Source organism: Gopherus evgoodei, chromosome 11 (assembly GCF_007399415.2).
Source record: "Gopherus evgoodei ecotype Sinaloan lineage chromosome 11, rGopEvg1_v1.p, whole genome shotgun sequence".
Classification (NCBI taxonomy): Eukaryota; Metazoa; Chordata; order Testudines; family Testudinidae; genus Gopherus; species Gopherus evgoodei.
Genome location: NC_044332.1, coordinates 17,002,453 through 17,021,677, shown reverse-complemented (window position 1 = coordinate 17,021,677; position 19,225 = coordinate 17,002,453). Strand labels below are relative to the sequence as shown.

General features: G+C 46.1%; 1 protein-coding gene across 2 annotated transcripts in view; it reads right to left on the bottom strand.

Annotated features, from left to right (window-relative positions):
- The window catches only part of PLEKHM3 (pleckstrin homology domain containing M3), a 137,044-nt gene that overhangs the window by 90,444 nt on the left and 27,375 nt on the right, over positions 1-19,225 (bottom strand). For both annotated transcript variants that reach the window (XM_030580073.1, XM_030580072.1), the window contains one exon: positions 9,865-10,800. In XM_030580073.1, coding sequence (XP_030435933.1) covers positions 9,865-10,800 — 936 coding nt within the window. The remainder of the gene's footprint in view (positions 1-9,864; positions 10,801-19,225) is intronic.

Here is a 19,225-nt window from a genome sequence, read left to right as displayed (position 1 = left end):
GTGGGGACTGCACTACTTCCCTACCTCACAGGGGTGGGGTAAGGTGCTCAGATACAATGATAATGACAGGCCTAGAGTTATCTAGACAGACAAGTGTACAGTTTTTTTAAGCGTCTAGCACGCTGGGGCTGGAAGAGCTCTGTAGCAAAGCAGAAAGGGGCAGTCTAGCTTTACACAGAACACTGTTTTCCTAATTTTCATCAAGTGCCCTGCTCAGTGTCAGAAGAACGAGACTCTGTGATCTTGTCACATCCATGACATGGAGTCAGAAGTTGACTCATTTAGAAACAGTGTAAAGGTGAGAAAGGAAAATGGCACAGAGTTTGATAAGGCCACCTCAAGCTACCACCTTCCAGCCTTCATTAGCAGTGGTGTCCTTAACTTTCTATGTTCTTAGAGCAATGTGAGTGATTCATTCCCAATAGAATGTACATGCTGCTGAGCCAATACTCCCAGTCCAGCAGGCAGAGGGAGAAATATTTAAGAACAACAGAAAATTATATCCCTGATCCTGCAAATGTTTACACTCACGTTTAACTTTATACATGCGAGTAGTCACTTTGCAAAGCTCCTCGTGTACGTAGAGCTAATAAGCATTTGCATTATCAGGGCTGCCTGATGTATTCAGCTGAAAAATCTGTACTTTACTCGATTTTCATTTTTGCTCTGCAGTTCATTGGAGGGGCACGTAGCCCCTCCCTTACCCCCGGTTTTCTCACTGACTTTCAGCTCATGGTAGGCCTCATGGTTTGCAAAGTTTGTGTTCTTTGATACAGTGGCTGCTTATTTAGAGAGCCTCAACAGTACTTCAGTTTAGATACAAAGGGTGGTTTTGTATTTCTGTCTTGGGTAACTGCTGCACTATGTAGTGTATGGTTACTAAAAGCAAATTCTTTTAGTTTTGACATATCTGTTCAGGTGAATTTCCTCTCGTTAGTCACCATGTCAGTTATAGCATTTACATGTATATTTCATTTAGCAACCAAGGTATGCTTAATGCTTTACAGATGCATATGAAGATTTATGGCCTGTTAACTATCCATGTAGTACTCAGCCTCTAATTTAGCCTGTAATTTGTTTTGATGAGTGAAAGCTGCCTGGATTGACTATCCCGATTTCTCAGCTTGACAGAATAAAGCCATATCTCATGAGATTACTTGTTTGGAAAATGTAACCCCTGAGGCTCAGAAGCTCTCTCTCCATTGTTCAGTATTCTGTTGCGGTTCCTTAACCGTTTTCCTGACAATGCCTCTCCTATCACAATGTGTGAGGGAATAAGAAGTTTACAGATGCTGCTTTTGCAGTGCTATTGTAGCAGTGTTGGTCCCAGGATGTAGTGACATACCGTGGATGAGGTAATATCTTTTATGAGACCACCCCTGTTGCTGAAAGAGACAAGCGTTTGAACTTACATGCAGCTCTTCTTCAGGTCTGGCTGAAGAACTCTGTGTAGGCTTGAAAGCTTGTCTCTTTTGCCAACAGAAGTTGGTCCAATAAGAGATCTCCTCACCCACCATGTCTCTCCAAGACATTGCTTTTGGCATTAGCCTGGTCAGACATAACAACATCAACAATAGAGGCATCTCCTACGCTCCAGTGGCACTCTAGTCACACACAAACTGGATCCATAGGATTTATGGACCCAAAACTACAGTAAGTGAGCTGTGACCGTTCGGTTACAGTGTTTGTAATGGCTCCAAAGAGCTTGGAAATGCAGTGCAATCTCAGTCACACTCCTGAGGTTGCAAAGGCGTCACTGAGGGCAAACTGTGTCTTTACAATGGGAACTTGGATAATAATTCTGTTTGTGATGCTCACCTCAGAAAAGAATGCAGCTCATCCTCCCAGGACTGTGGATAACCGGAGTAAAAACTTATTTTTGTCAGAAGAATTCAAGACGATTCTGCACATATGTATCAGATCACAAAGAGAGCAGATTGACTCGGATGTCAGTTTTACAATCACTGTTCAAAGCTGAATCACATCTCAGAATTGGATCAGAAAGCTCAGCTGAACAAACACACCCTGCCTCTAGAAACCAGAAGAAAATGGCTTCTGCCATCGCCTCGTTACATGGGGCATGCTTAGCCAATCAATACCGCAGGAGAGCTATCGTGTGATACAAACAGCAGCATTCAAACTGCTAGTGCACTAATGACCAGTAGCCTCACCATGTTTCTAAATATTCACCTCAGAGGGGCTTGCTCCTCTGGATAAATCCAGAAAGATCTAATCGCACACCAAGGCAAAATTACTCCTGTATCCATCCGAGAATGTGACAGATTGAGCTTTCACCTGCAAGCCAATTCAGAATCCTATCTGGTAGTCCTTTGCCTGGAACCTCCCCCAGAAGCCAATGTCTTTGTCCAGACTAGGTGTAGCTAACACCTTCCAAATTCTAGTCTAGACAGGGCCAGTGGAGTTTTTGCATGAGTACAAGGAATGCAAGTCTGAGCCCTAAAGGTCCCAAACCCTCTTCCACTGAACTCAATGGAAGTTTTTCTATTGATTTTAATGGGCTCTGAAAGGGCAACTATAGGCCCATGAGAAATCGTGGTTAATAAAGCACCATTACAAATGCCATTTTTTAATGCAACACACACTCTCATAGGGAACACTATAGAGACTCAGAAGAAGGGGAGGAGGAAAAATCCCTGGAATCATGGAGAGACAGAGAAATGAGATCAACTAAGGTTAAGCTAAATAGAACATAAATTGATATGTACAGCACTTAGATACCACAGCGGCAGATGCCTTAGATAGGTAAGATTGAGGGGCTAGTGGCTGGAATTAATGAAATTGCAATAACCTGGGGCTGAGGGTCTTTAAAAGTACATTCTGATACAATATCATCAGACAAACAGCTTATTGAAATTTGGCCCATAGTGTTTTTAATTCAGTAGATAGGTGCTACTGAATTTCTAGGGTGTTACAACAACTTGCAAAGCACCTGCTGAATTCAAAGGATGGACACCTCTAGCTGTCCACTGGCGACTGTTTTGATGAAAGTCAAACCAAGTCAGTACTGTAGCTGGATGGTTTTTTAAGTGACTGAATAGTTTTGTGAACAGTAATATTTGCTGATTTGCCAGGAAATTAAGGGGAAACCTATTTCATTCTGCAAGACAAAAATCAGCATTTTCCCAACCAGGGGCGAGCTCCACACTAGCTCTAGCTAGCAGGACGAGCTGTGGGACCTCGTTTCTGCTCTGCCAGATCCCTCCGACCAGTGCAAATGTGATCACAACATAGCCATGGGTAAAATGCCTCCTGGAAAGCCACCAACCTTCCACCTGCTGCTCCTGCGTGGCCTCTACTGCAGCCAACTACAGAAGCAGCTCATGCATACAGGGCTGCGGGCTCGCTGGCCCAACCCTTGCTTTTCTGCTCTCATGACGTTCACCTCAACAGGGAGAGCACATGCAGCCAAGTCTACGGAGCCCCAACAGCAGCGTGTATCTTTCTGGCAAGTGTGGGAACAATGAATGGGAGTCACTTGGCACAGCAGGAAAGAGATGGTGGTGGTGGGGGGAATGCAAGAATGGAAAATAGAAAGCTACAACAATAAAGCTATGAGCACATTTCGCATCAGGGTGGAACGCACATATTCATTAGGACTGGCAGCTAGAGCTGCGCGTGTTTCCTTTTATTAATCTAATTACAAATTAACGGTAAAAAACAAAAAGCTGAAGAGGGAAAAGAGACCACCCCAAAAGGAGAACGAGACTAGTGACTATGCCAGAGCACAGTGCAAGGAGACCAAGGGAAAAGGCAGCTTATCTCACCAGGCCTTTTCAAAACTGGGGGCACGACAAAAAGGGCTAGGAGCCCCAGGTGTAGTCGGATCCCCTTAGGTCTGTGGGAGAAGCTCCTTCCTTTCCTCTTGACCCCACAGTATTGAACAAACAGCTAGGTGCTTCACTGCAGGGACTGGGTAGCTACACTTTCCTCTGGAGAACTGGCTGCTAGCCACTGCCAGATGCGGGATAGTGGACTTGATGGACACATGCTTTCATCCAGGCTGGCAAATCCTATATTCCGAATCTGATCAATTCAGGGATTTTGCCTGTATCCAAATGAAGTAACTAAATAGTGGATCTATCTGTGACACAACCCAGTAATGGAAAAGGACCTTGTGACCGTGTAAACTTTTCCCATATCTGCACATTAAAAGCCAAACCACGAAGCATGACATTTACTAGCTTAGACCCTGATCTGGAAAAGCACTTAAGCAGGTGTTTAACTTTATGCCCATGGAACAGTCTCACCCGAGTTAAATTATGCACATGCTTAAGTGTTTGTAGGATCAGGGCCTCAGGCCTCTGATCCCATGTGATCATCTAGCATGTGAACCCTACACCTGTATGGAGTTCCACGTATTCACCACCAGCGTGGGCACCTGTGCCAGGGAATCACAGTGCAGGATCCAGCTCCTGGCTTGTAAGAAGAGAGTCCAGGGGCACATTAATTAGAGACCGAGAAGACACTGACTTTTTGGGGCCTAGGGAATGTGCAGCTCATCCCACTTTCTCTCCAGAAAATATTCATCTTCGGGGCAAAAAATCTGTACACACAACAAAGCATATAAAATATATGCAGTCTTAAAAATCCCCACTCCCTTCCGACTCTTTTAATCAACAGCCTACATATTAGCTCCCTACCTTGAAAACACAGTGTGAGAAACGAAATGCCCTTCCCCGCAGTAAGAGGGAGAAACCAGGGTGGGGGAAACCTCTTGCATGCACAGATCAAGCTAAGGCATCAGTTCCCACCAAAGGAAAACTGTTTTTTCAAACCACCCTTCTCACCCCAGCACATCAACAATCTGACCCCCGCCTCCCTTCCCCTCCACCCCGTGGCTATGTCTGACACTGCTGCCCTGGCTTATATCGATGGTTGGAAAGTGCTAGTCAGCCCCCAAGATAAACCTGTCAAAAGCTAGGCACAGAGATTTTCATTCTTCTCTACCTGCTTGTGAGTGTCAGCTGTTTGTCTGGGAGCTGTCCCTGAAAAGCTTTTAAAAGTGTGTGTGGGGGGAAGAATGTGGAGTGCAATTCAAACAAAAAGGAACTCCAGACAAAGAAAGAAGGGGGGGGGAGTAACCCCCCCATCAAACTCCCAACAAACTTCTTTATCAGAGGTTCATTGTCAATCAATTAGCCAAGGCAGCAGGGGTCTGTAGGGTGGGCGGTAGCATGGCAGACAATGGACTGTCCTGTTGTATTACTGTTTAATCACTTTTACTAAATAAATAAAGCAGCCCCGAGGTGCTGTCATGTCAAGGGAACTTATAACAAAAAAACTTCATTTCTCATTGGTCATTACTTTTTTTCCCTGCAGGACAAGAGAGGGTTATTACTGTAGCCTTCAGTTCCATCTTTGTGTTGCTCGCCTTTGATTCCCACTCGGACCCTGCCACTTTCCGGCACTAATTTGGCAGGTTGAACAAAGAAGGGATTTGTACCTCCTGTAAGGTCTCAATTAGGAAAGGCTTCTGCTGTATTATGTGCCATTCAGACACGACACAATGACGGTAATTACAAGAATTTGCACTAAATGGCTGAAGAATTCACAGCAAAACTTCTCCCCACCTTCTTTCCAAGCTTCCCCCTTCCAGCAGCTGGGGTGGGAGGGAAGGCTCTTAATGCCTGCAAGATGTAATTACCGACAGCAGTTCTGTTAGGTTAAACAGCAGCCTATGAAGTAAAACAGCAGAAACCGTCTATATAGCGATGAAGATGCATGGAGATCTTCAAGACTCATTATTCCCCAAAGTCTCCTCGGCACAAACTTTTCCTCCCTGAAGCAAACAGGATGGAATTTTCCCAGTTATTATTCATTATTATTATTTATTTGTATTATGGTAGCAGCTAGAGGCCCCAAATCGACTCTCCGGGACCCCGGGGGACAGGCACAGCCCAGAATGAAAAAAAACAGCACTATGGCCATAAACCCTTCTCCAAAACTGGATGTGATGTATGGGTATATGGAAATTCAAGTTAAAATTATGTCCAGTCGCCTGATTCTCAGTCTCAGAGATGCCGAATGCCCATAAATTCTACCGTGGGAGCTATGCTTGCTCATCACCTCTGAAAAATCAGGCCATGGGAGCACAGGAAATGTCTAACAAGTAAGCGTCAAGGCTCGTCTTCACATACAGTTTTATCAGTGCAGCTAGTGTGTTAGCGAAGACATTACCTATGCCGCCGACAGGAGAGCTTGTCCTGCCACTGTGATTAATCCACCTCCCTGAGCGGCAATAGCAGTGTCGATTGGAGAAGCTCTCCTTTCACCATAGCACTGTCTACATGGAGGGGAGGTTAGGTTAGTATAACTGTGTCATTCAGGGGTGTGGTTTTTTCACACTCCTCAGCAATGTAGTCACACCGAGACAGGACTGTAGTGCAGACCTGGCCTCGGAGTATCATGAAAGCTACATGTGGCTTTTTAAAAATAAGACCATAACTTAAAAACAGCACTCACGCCCCAGCAAGGTCAGAGTGCTTTATTTCTGTGGGGAACGTCTGAGTGACTCGAGATGCAATGTAGCATGTTTCAGAGAGGAAATCCATCCTTTCCCACACAAAAGGCTGCTCCCACAGGATAAAATCCAGAATACCCCAAATACTTCTCAAATTAAAGACGACAGGTTATTTGTTGCTCTCCCATGGCCTGATCCCACCCCTGCTGAGGTCGTTGGCAACACACTCATTAGCTTTCTTGGAAGCAGGGCAGCACTGAAATGGTGGTGCTAAAGGAGAGAACGTTTCTTTACTGAATTTTGTTTTAAGTGAAGAGAATTAAGAAGAAAGGAAGAAAATGAAGAAGGAAACTCTGAAAATATCTTAAAATGAGACTACTGATTTTGCCTCCACTGGGGTTTAATAAACCCTGACTGCTGGGTAACAGATTAGAGAGACAAGATAGGTGAGGTCACATCTTTTACTGACCAGCTTCTGCTGCTGAGAAAAACAAGCTTTCCAGTTTACACAGAGCTCTTCTCCAGCTCCATGGTAGCTTGAAAGCTTGCCTCTCCCACCAACAGAAGCTGGTCCAAGAAAAGATATTACCTCACCCACCTTGTTTCTCTAATATCCTGGGACCCACACAGCTATAACAGTACTGCACAGGAAGCCCGATTGGGGTGGGGGTGGGGGACGGGACTGGGGCATTGTGCCCCAGGCCCTGCAGGGGCCCCCACAAGAATATAGTATTCTGTAGTATTGCAACCTTTTTTTATGGAAGGGGCCCCCAAATTGCTTTGACCTAGGCCCCCTGAATCCTCTGGGCAGCCCTGGTACTGCATAAGGGTAACAGATTAGCCAGATCTCTTTCAGGTCTTTGTATGACTCCCCATCAATGTAGTATCTGAGGCCCAAAACCGCAAAGGCTATTTAGGTTCCTAGCTTCTACTGATTTCAACAGAAGATGGGAGCCTAAATACCTCTGAGGGTCTGGGCCCAAGTACCTCACTACCCATAATGTATTTATCCTCACAACACACATGAGAGAGGAAAGGGCTATATCAACATTTTATAGATGGGGAATTGAGGCACAGGGAGACATAGGGCCAGATTTTTTAAGGTATTTAGGTCTGTAAAGATGTAGTTAATGAGATTTTCAAAAGCCCCAATTAAACTGTACCCTGGCCCTGAACTAGTCAGTTCTCAACTGAATTAAGGTTGCAATTAATCAAACAAAACAAACATGGATGCTTAAGGCTGTGACCTTAAATCCACTTCCAGGGAAGGAAAAAAGCAGATAAGCACACATCTGGATCTCAGGCCTAGAACACACACAGACGGGTGACAGTATCTGAAGGAAGGGCACGATAATCCAACCAAATAGGGAGTCTTGAAACTTGAGCTTTTAAGGAAAGGAAAGACTCAGAGAAGATGCAGCAATGAAAAAGTTACACATTCTGCAAGTTGGATAGTTGTATACAGCATAGAACTCAGATCCCCGTGGTCCTAAGACACAGGCCCCTACCACTTGAGCTACCAGAGGAGCTCTAGTAGCCAGGACCGGCGCTATGGGTTTGAGCGCCCTAGGCGGACGGCAATTTCGCCGCCCCGCGCGCTGATCCCGCGGCTCCGCTGGAGCTGCCACAGTGGTGCCTGCGGAGGGTCCGGTGCTCCGTGGCTCCAGTGGAGCTGCCGCAGTGATGCCTGCGGGAGGTCCACCGGAACCGCACGAGCAGCCGACCATCCGCAGGCACGACTGCAGCAGCTCCACTGGAGCTGCGGAGCACCGGACCCTCCTCAGGCACCACTGCGGCAGCTCCACCGGAGCCGCCTGAAGCCCCCTCCGGCAAAACGGCGCCCACCATTTATTCTGGCGCCCTAGGCGATTGCCAAGGCTGCCTAAATGGTAGTGCAGGCCCTGCTAGTAGCCATTAACAGAAAAGGTCCATGACAAAGTACCCTTAAGCAGTTCCAGTTGTACACACACATACTGGTTTGATTATTACAATACTCTGGCACTTTTGTAGTGCGCAGCACCCTAGAGTCTTAATATTGTTTTACAAACATCAATTAATGGATCCCCATAATCCACTTGTGTCTGGTAGGATTTCTTATCCCCATTTTACAGATGGGGAAACATGCACAGAGAGACTAACAGGCCTAAATGTTCAAAAGTGACTAGTGATTTAGGGTGCCTCCATTGGTAGATGCCCGACTTGAGACATTTTAAAGGGGCCTGTTGACTGTGGGGGCATGTTCAGCATTTTCTGCAAATCAGACTCCTTTAAGGTATACTAAAAGTTGGTGCCCAAACCTAATGCATCCAAAATCAGAATCACTTTTGAAAATGCAGGTCTCTGCTAGTCACGCCAGGATGTGCTATGAGTCAGTGGCAGAGTCAGAACGAGAATGCAGAATTTCTGACTCCCAGTCTTGTGCTCTACCCACTGGACAAGACTTCCTCCCTATGAATCACCTAAACCTCCAATGAAATGCAACAACTACTTTACAGTAACACAGCACAAGCTGGAACAGGAAGTGAATAACACTTGTGTATTCAGCTGAGGCTAAAGGGTAAATCTTTGCTAGGCAGAATATGATTACTCAAAGTGGAATTGGTCCTGGACAATGATTTGACATCCTACTCTTACAAAAATGCTGCAGGACAATTGCACCTAGAAGTTTACACCTTTCACCTCACATATTGGGGTAGACTCCACACTGACTCAAAGTGAAATACACTACCTGCCATCACCCTTCCTGCAGCCCCCCAGCGTGCTTTTGAGACCCCTGCCATCCAATACCCACCCAAACCTGCTTAGGATCAGAGATTGCATGACACCACATCACAAAATGCTGTGCCTTCAGGCCTTATTGCCATTAAAATAAATGCCTTTGTTGTCATTAAAGGGGCACCTTAGCTCCAGAATTTAGCTTCAGCATTATTTCTATTACATTAGTGCCATCAGGAACCAGAGCTCATTGGGCTAGGCAGTGCACACGTGCACAGTAAAAAGAGCCAAAGAGATAACCATCTACCACATGCTGAAGGTTAATTTAAAAAGGGGTTTACAAAACCTAATATGATGGGAGATGTTCTTACAGTTTGTGTGTCACTGGAAGCCGCTTGACTCAGAGAGAAGAGCGCCACCTACAGCACCACTCCTTACAACATCTTCTGTTTCACTCGGACATGCCCCACGCTGTGGCTAACCAGGCCAAAACCAGCTTTAGTTTGCCAGATCTGAGGCCTTCACAGCCTGTGGCATTACAGGGATGGAAAATCAGAGCCTATGTCTTGGACAAATGTGCATGAATCCTTACAAGGACTTAAAAGCAGTTGCTCTTTTATCCAATATAGAGTATGTGAAAGCAAAGCCACTGCAATGAAGTCGCTTACCTGCACACTTGAAGCTCTGGGCTGTGAGTCCTCTTTCCAAAGACAACGTGGTCAGAATGCTCAGAAAACTGGTGGTCACAGACTGGCGCTTGCTCTGCCTGAAGTCCTTCCCCAGAGGCTGATCTCTGGCTTTGTTTCTGAGAGTAACCTCCAGGTTTGGACCTAAACTTCTGGCTGCGTTGGCAGCAGATTTCAGGGCCTCCATCCACTCCTGTGCCCTCTGACGGGTCTCTGCACGCAGCCGAAGAACATCTTGAGGGAAAATGACCTGAAAGCATGAGTCACAGTCATCCAGAATATCTGTCTGGACAGTCAGGCACACGTCAATGTTATAGCTCAGAAGAGGGTCTTCATCGAGACTCCCGGGCTGAAATGCCATGAGACAAGATCTGCTCAGTACAAAAGTAAACGCTTTCCAGTTATTCTGGACCGTTAACCTATAAAGAGTCCCTGACCTGAGAATGTTTTGGTACTCCTTTGTATTTTGGCTCAAAGCTGTACACTGGAAAAGCTCAGCAGGCTTCTTTTGTAAGCCATGAATCTGGGGAAGGTCCCTGTTGTTGTCCAGCTTCTGTGAGTCCTCTAGGTCTTCCTGCTGCCTCATGAACGTTGGCACAGAGGAATGCCCCACCTTCCAAAGTTTCTTCCCCCAGTCCAAAGTCTCCCACGGTGACTCTGCCTTCAGCTGCAGCTGGGAGTTGTCCGACAGAACAGCATCCACCATCTTCGTTTCAGTGCTGACTGTGACAGTGACACTTTGGAAATGTGAAAGCAGGTACACGCTAGGAAAATTCTGGTTGCCGCTGCTGTCGAGGTAATACAGGTACAGTTTGTGTGGAGAGAGCTCTGCATAGCAGGGCTGCCAATAGCTGTCATGGTCCTTTCTAATTTCTAAGTATCCCTTCTTCTGAATATTTGGGAACGTCAGCTTGCGTTCTGGAAGAAACCAAACAAGACAATTACTCAATTCTTCCCCAGCAATTCACTCTATAGTCGTTCTGGCTCACAGCAATTGCCCAGTATTCCTGGGCACACCAAATGATGAATTATTATATTTCTAAGGGGAACTGGTAGGACTGCGGCAGTCTTGGCCCAAATAAATATTTGCAACAGGGACATATGATCAGGAGAAGCAGATCTTGACACATCCGTTTAGCCAACTGCAGATTAGGATTGAGATTAAATGATAAACATAATAATACCCAGCTTTCACACAGCTCTTTTCAGTTGTGGATCTCAAAGTGCTTTACCAAGGGGCTTGAGTACCATTCCCCCCATTTTACAGATGAGAACTGGAGGCACAGAAAAGGAGAGGTGACTTGCCCAGCATCACCCAGCAAGTCAGTGGGAGAGCTGGGAATAAAACCCATGTCTCCTGAGCCCCAGTCCAATGCTCTATCCACTAGGCTGCACTGCTTCCCATGGTACAGCAGAAATGGAAACCCTAAAACGCTAAATCATATTAAAAAAAAGGTGGCTGGGCTCAGCTGTATAATATTTTCTAGAGGTTCTTTCTAAAGTGGCTCTATCTATGGACATGCCATACATCCTACCACCTAGAACCTTCCATGCAGTTTAGGTATTGAGAAGTATACTACTCTCTCTATGCCTCTCTCCCAGTGAACTGTGGGAGAACTTGTCTGTCCTTTGGGGTGCAGCAGAGGGAATTGTGGGAAGGCACTGGAGAGTTACAAGCGCTCAAGTGGCTTAGCCTGTATCCTCACTGCAAAGTGGGTGGGGTGGGTTACCAGCCCAAGTGTAAGCAGAACCCAGACTCTATCCTATAGCCCCACCTGGGCCAGCTAGCTTGGGTTGAAAGCACCAGACAGCTCAGGTCAGAGGATTGTGTGTGCAGGTACGAGGAACATTAAGGGGAACACCTCAGTAAGAGCATGAATTCATGCTGCAGGGAAGACATACCCAAGGGTTTGGACTAAGAAAAGTGGTCAAATTAAGGTCAGATTTAGGTTCTGTCTAGATTAGAAATGCTGGGCTGCGGTAGTGCAGATGCTTTCTACAGCAACAGAACTATCCCTTCTGTCGCCGTAGCAACTCCACCTCTGAGAGGCAGTAGCTAGGTTGACGGAAGAAGTCCTAGCGGTGTCCACACTGGGGATTAGGTTGGCTTAAACTACATCACACACAGGGCATGACATTTTTCATTTCGCTAAGCTATGTAGTTAGGTTGACCGAACATTGTAGCATAGACCAGGATTTAGCTAATACCTGACCTTTTCCCTAGCGTAGTCACAGAAACCAGGGCAAAACTCAACGAGCGACAACAACAAAATCGAGCTCAGCGTGCTACCCTACCTTTACACTGGGGAAAAAGGTCAAGTTTAGGTTGGGCTTAGCTAGCACGTCCTAAATCCTGACAAACACTAAGGACAAAACCATGTATTTAACATGATAAGTTTTCCCAGTGTAGACACAGACTTTCTGTGCAGATGTTTTCAACAATTTCACTGACTTAAGCATTATCATGGATGTAAACATACAAATGTAACTACTCCCTGCAAATGGACAACCTACTAGAGAGTATTTTGGCTAAAAGAGAAAACCATAGATCTAAATCGTAAAATTGCAGAGAAAAATTAAACTCATACCCCAAATGCAAAGGGAGAAAAAAAAATAAGAAACCAATTTTGTTTGCCTTACATCTCTGGCCCTGACATTCATTAGTATTTCTGTGCTAACTCAAAAGCCATTAATTTCTTTGAAATCCCCACTAATCCCTTTGTAGTGCAGATAATGGGTACACATTCTACAGTCATCTTCCTTCTCGGTTAATCCAATAAAAGAGACGGTGCTCCTGCAGACCCAACAGCAATCTCACTCGCTCTCTCTGCTTCCAAAGTACAGACGACAGTTCAAGCTTCCTCCATAATAAGCCAGACTCAGAACCACTCCCTACCCCCAGGCCTCGTTCAGCTACCCCGAAATGTGCTTGTCTTTTGCTGAGTGACAGAAAGGCCGTCTCTCTCTCTCTCTCTCTAGGCATTCCCTCTCCCAACTCCCCTTCCCTCAAGCTTCTGGGAACTGGCTTCACCCACTTCCACTTTAATTGGGACAAAAACATCAGCCAGCTTGATTAAAATTCAAATTAATACTGTTCGGGACAGGGCAATGGGTGGTGTATTAGAAGGTGCCCCTCCCTTCATCCTCCTCTGCTCCTTCATCTCCTTGATGCACAATAAGCCAGATAATACCCATCCACTGAGTGCTACCATCTTTCTGTCCACCACATAAATAGAAACAGCATTTCTCTTCTCCCTCCTCCCCCCCAAAACCAGGGAAATTCAATTGAGGCACAGTAAAAAGGGAGATAATCACAGTAAATAACCCACATCTGGGCTTAAGCTTTTATGAACTGTAATTTCTTGAAAAATAAGGGGAAAACAAACAGATAGCAGCTGGGAGCAGACGAGAATTCTCTCTGCAGATTACCTCCTCTCTCTGGTTAGTTTGTTTGTATTACATCTCATTAAAATTTCTTGCACTGAGTGTCCACCTGACATGGTGGCTCAGCATCCTCAGATCATCTCTGATTTCCACAAGCATTGGAAGAGGGGAGATCAGAAGTGGTTTAAGCAAAGCTGGGGTATTTTTTCCCCATTGCTAAACAGCTTATATTTGTGTTTCTGTTTGTAGGCAGGCAGCCTGTCCCTTCATATGCCAAATAAATGCTACTATTAAAAAACAAATAAATGTGTTTTCTCACATCCCGTTATTTGAATACATTTGAGAGTAGGTAGCGTTGTTCAGAGACAGAGAAGACAGCTCCGGGGTTCTGTTCCCAGATTGACCCCTGACTCTCTGTGTGACCTTGGACAATTCATTTAACCTTTTTGTGCTTCAGTCTACTTATCTGTAAAGGGCATATAACACCTACTTTACTGGCATGCCATGAAGCTTAATCCATTAATGTTTGCAAGGAAAATCCTTGGCCAAAAGGTTATGCTTTTAAGGCCCTGATCCTACACAACTGAACTCAGTGGAAGCTTTGACAATGATTTAGCCAGGATGGGTAAGGATGGTGTCCCTAGACTCTGTTTGTCAGAGGATGGAGATGGATGGCAGGACAGAGATCACTTGATCATTGCCTGTTAGCTTCACTCCCTCTGGGGCACCTGGCATTGGCCACTGTCGGTAGACAGATACTGGGCTAGATGGACCTTTGATCTGACCTGGTATGGCCGTTCTTATGTTCTTATTTCTATGGCTGCAAGATCAGGTGTTCACAGCACACAGGATTATTATTAATTTAAAAACAGGACTGACACATAATGAACACACATAATTAAACTGGATTACTCATCTCCAGTCTCTTACGAGGCTCAGTCCCGACAAGGAGCTGAGCGCTGTGGCCCCAGTCTAGCAAATCACTCTACACGTGTGCTTCATTTTAAATTAACAGAGATGGTAATTAATCATTGGAACAATTTACCAAGGATCGTGGTGGATTCTCCATCGATGATAATGTTTAAATCAAGACTGGATGTTTCCCAGAACGATCTGCTCGAGGAGTTATTTTGGGGAAGTTCTATGGCCTGTATTATGTAGGAGATGATCACAGTGGTTCATTCTGCCCTTGCAATTGAATCTATAAGTATATGAGCAGCCCCATCAAATTCAGTAGGACAACTTGCAGTGTTTTGCTGGACGGGGACTTGAGCACGCTGCGCCTGGCAGGATAATGCTCACTTCCTTCGCAAGTCACATCCTGGTCTCTTCTTCTCCATTAACCTCCCAACAGCCATTTCAGATGGAGGAAGGAATTTCCCAGGTAATTAGTATATTTGCTTTGCCTCTGTCCTGCAAACAATGCATTTTATATCTGGCAATTAATTCCCAATATTTAGGTTATAAGAGCCCAAACTGGTTTATTTAGCCTTATGTCACATGCTTCCAAGTAACCTTACCCTGGGGTCTTGTGTGTCTGGGCAGCAGTTTGCACAGAACAATACTGACATTAATAGAAGAAGAACCGTTTTCACTGAGCTTTCACGATTTTTCAGTCTTTAGCTTCAAGGATGGCAAAACCGACTTTGAGAACAGTGAATCGGGCTACCTCTAATTCTAGGTTTGTCCATTCCTGGGGGAGCTGGTTTAATCACATTTTCAGTCAATGGTAAATGTGCATAACGTATTCAAAACAACTGCACCTTGTTCCAAGGGGCAATGGAAATATGCAATCATACCCACCTCCTTCAATGAAAGAAGCGAAGATTTTGAGAAACGGATCAAACTTGAGGAAAGTGGAGGGGTCTATTTCAGGAGTGGGTGAGGTTCTGTGGCCTGCACTATGCAGAAGGTCAGACTAAATGATCACGATGGTCCCTTCTGACCATAAAGTCTATCAGTCTACGAGCACACAAGCCTGTTTTTTATAGTACAGCTTTATTCATGCTATCTGTTGTTACTCATCGATTCCCTAGGGAGGTGGTGGAATCTCCATCCTTAGAGGTTTCTAAGGCCCTGCTTGACAAAGCCTTGGCTAGGATGATTTCGTTGGTGTTGGTCTTGCTTTGAGCAAGGGTTGGACTAGATGACCTCCTGAGGTCACTTCCAATCCTGATATTCTATGATTCTAGGTTTCTTAAACCACTTCTACAAACCAGGTATGTGTTAGTTTCCAATAAAATGTTCACATGACAGCTATTCTAGAATATGATTCAATACAAAGATGCAGCGTGAAATGAACCGCCTAGCCAAATCATAGAGATTTACAAATAATTATTTTCTCCCTGTTTTTCTAAATGCAGCGATAAGGAATTTTTCTGAATCTGGGGCCTGACTTTGCCGTCAGTTACACTGGTATAAACCAGGAGTAAATCCCCTGAAGGCAATAGGCCTTACTCTCCATTGACCTACACCGTATCTAGTCACTTACACCAGTGGACAGCTTCCAGGTCAGAACAATAGCATTTTGCACTGGTGGCTGTCACTGTGTAACAGAGCCGAGGGCCCAATGAATTCTCAAGTGCCAGAGTGATGCATGGGAGACCAGCATCAGGACCTCCATTCACAGGTATGGAAGAGGCAGAAGGTGCATACGCTACAAAAATGGCTACCTATTAGTGGCTATTAGATACATGAAATGTACATCCCGCACTTCTAAAGGAAATGGGAATAGCAAATGAAAAGGCATTAGCCAGCTTTTGTATAAACTCCCTAACTCCGCTTCAAAGTGAAGGAAGAAAGGGATGAAAGCGACTAGCAAAGCTTTTTAAAACAGGTTCAGCTCACATTAGGATAGTTAGCTTGGCATCGGCCGTAGGAGAAAAGTCTTAGAAACCAAGCTGGAAATGCTATATAAAATCACAACTTTATGATAAGCAGCTAGCATGGCCCCAGGAGATCAAAACTCCGTATCAGTAACTCAGTGAAGTTCCATAACTCCGCAGCACAAAGCCCTAGGGATAAACCATTTTCCCCACCATAGTTGCAGCCAATAATTCAGTCTGAAGAGTCCCAGTCAGGCCTCACATCCAAGCTCATCAGTGCTATTCCATAACCCTTCTGCCCCAGTGGCTTGTCTTCTGTGTCTGTGCCCCTCTCACCCTCTCCTACTGGATTCTCCATCTCCATCCACCTTCCAGAGCCTCCCATGTACACAAGGCAGCAGAGTAGGTCATGCTACCCATCGCTATAATGCAGCTACCTCGCCAATGTATCCCCACCCTCAGCATCACCGCTGAACTTGCCTTGCCTCACTTCTACTCTGACAATGTCCAATCTGAGGGAGCAGTCAAGATCTGGTGAGAAGCATCACCCATGCAAGTGGACTAAGGGAGGTATTGAGAGAGTGTGGCAAGGCACCTTCTCAGTCTCCTCAGTCTCTGCTGCTTTTAGCCCTGGTGAGACAGGATCAGGTAATTCAGTCCCCCTTGGGACACAGGGGAAGTTTGCTCCCCATATCTCCACCAGTCCTGGTTAGCGAATTCTTACCCCCTTGTGGGAGAAAGTACTGCCTCTCCTCCTGGAGGGTCTCGCTGTTTTGCTGCTCCTGCACTCCTGGCAGCAGGGCTTCTTCTCTCTCTGCTCTTCCCCCTTCCTTCCACAGGGAAGGGTTTAAAAAGGTCTCAGGCAGCCCCAAGTTGGAATCAGCTGGTCCCAATTAACCTCAGGTAGCTCTCCCCTCAGCTGATTCTAATTTGCTACCTTGGTAACCTTTCACAGCTGAACCTGATTGACCTGTGGTTGCCTCTCAGTTGATAGGAGGAGGGCCTTTTAACCTTCTGGTACTGATTCCTACCCCTCCCTTGCAGCTCTCTGTCCTGAGTTTATCACATATCCCCCCCCACCCTGCTCAACACTACAGGGTTGGGCTACTTGGGTCGGCAAACAATGTACCCTTGAAAGGCCATCTGCGTTGCCATGCTTGATTCCGGACCTATGTTGTATTCTGAAGTGGAAGAGCTGTAGCGACAGGAACCACCTTGTCACTCTCGCATTTTTCTCTTTGTTTTGGTGCATCCACTTCAGAGGGGCATGGTCCGTGACAAGGGTAAACCTCCGTCCGAGTAGGTAGTAGCGAAGGCTTTCTATGGCCCACTTCACGGCCAGGCATTCCTTCTCTACTGCGGCATATTTACATTCCCTGGGCAGGAGTTTCCTACTGAGGAACAGGACTAGGTGTTCTTCTGCTCCAACCATTTGGGAAAGAACCGCTCCCAATCCAACCTCAGAGGCATCCGTTTGCAGGATAAACTCTTTCTCCCAGTCTGGAGATACCAGCACTGGATCGGTGCAGAGAGCGGTCTGCAGATCTGCAAAAGCCTCCTCAGCCATGCTAGACCATCTTACTATGTCCGGACCACGGGCTTTCGTTAGGTCTGTTAGCGGGCATGCCCTGGTGGCGAAGTGGGGGATGAACCGCCTGTAGTACCCAACCAGCCCCAGGAATGCTCTGACTTGTTTCTTCCGGACTGGTCGGGGCCAATTCTGAATTGCCTCTAATTTGTTGAGTTGGGGCTTCACCACACCTCTCCCCACTATATACCCAAGGTACTTGGCTTCTGCTAGCCCAATTGCACATTTGGAAGGATTTGCAGTCAGCCCCGCCTTTCTCAAGGTGTCGAGGACTGCTTCCACCTTTCCCAAGTGCGTCTCCCAATCTGGACTATGTATAATGACGTCATCAAGACAGGCAGCTGCATACTTGCCATGTGGACGCAACAGTTGTCCATGAGACGTTGGAAGGTTGCAGGAGCCCCATGTAAACTAAAAGGGAGGACAGTGTATTGATACAGTCCCTCTGGTGTTGAGAAGGCCGTCTTCTCTTTGTTGGCCTTGGCCAAGGGAATTTGCCAATAACCCTTAGTCAGGTCAAGAGTGGACAAAAATCGTGCTTTCCTCAGTCGGTCAATTAACTCATCTACCCGGGGTATGGAGTACGCATCAAATTGGGACACCTCATTCAGTTTCTGGAAGTCATTGCAAAATCTCATACTGCCATCCGGTATAGGTACAAGGACCACTGGGCTTGACCATTGGCTATGCAACTCTTCAATGACTCCTAACTTCAACATTTTCCTGACTTCTGTTTTGATCTCTTCTCTTTTCGCCTACAGGACCCGGAATGGCTTGACATTCACCTTCACTCCAGGCTCTGTGAGGATGTGATGGTGAACCTCGGTAGTCCTACCTGGCTTTTCCGAGAACACGTCCTGGTTGTGCTTGATCATGTTGATCACCTCAGATCGTTGGTCAGAGGTCAATTCTGGGGATATTCTCACTTGACCAGGTGGGTTGCTCTCAGGAGGAGGTGACCCTGGAGTGACCACATGAGCTTCTCTGTCTTGCCAAGGTTTCAACAGGTTTACATGATAGATTTGCTCCAGCTTCCGGTGTCCAGGCTGTCGGACCTTGTAATCCACTTCTCCAATAGCTTCTATTATCTCATATGGCCCCTGCCATCTGGCCAGGAGCTTGCACTCCACTGTGGGTACAAGCACCATTACCCGATCTCCCACCTGGAATTTTCGGATCGTCGCTTGGCAATTGTAGTATGTTTGTTGGGACCCTTGTGCCCTTTCCATGTGTTCCCGCACTATGGGGGTGACTTGGGCTATCCTGTTTTTCATCTGCAACACATGCTCGATGAGGTTTTTCCCTGGGTTCGGCTGTTCTTCCCAGCTTTCCTTGGCAATGTCCAGTATGCCGCGGGGGTGGCGACCATATAACAGTTCGAATGGGGAGAACCCAGTTGAAGTCTGTGGTACCTCCCTTATCGCAAACATTAGGTACGGTAGCAGGGTGTCCTAGTTCTTCCCATCCCGGCTCACCACCTTTCGTATCATGTTCTTCAATGTTTTATTAAAACGCTCGACGAGGCCGTCTGTCTGCGGATGATAGA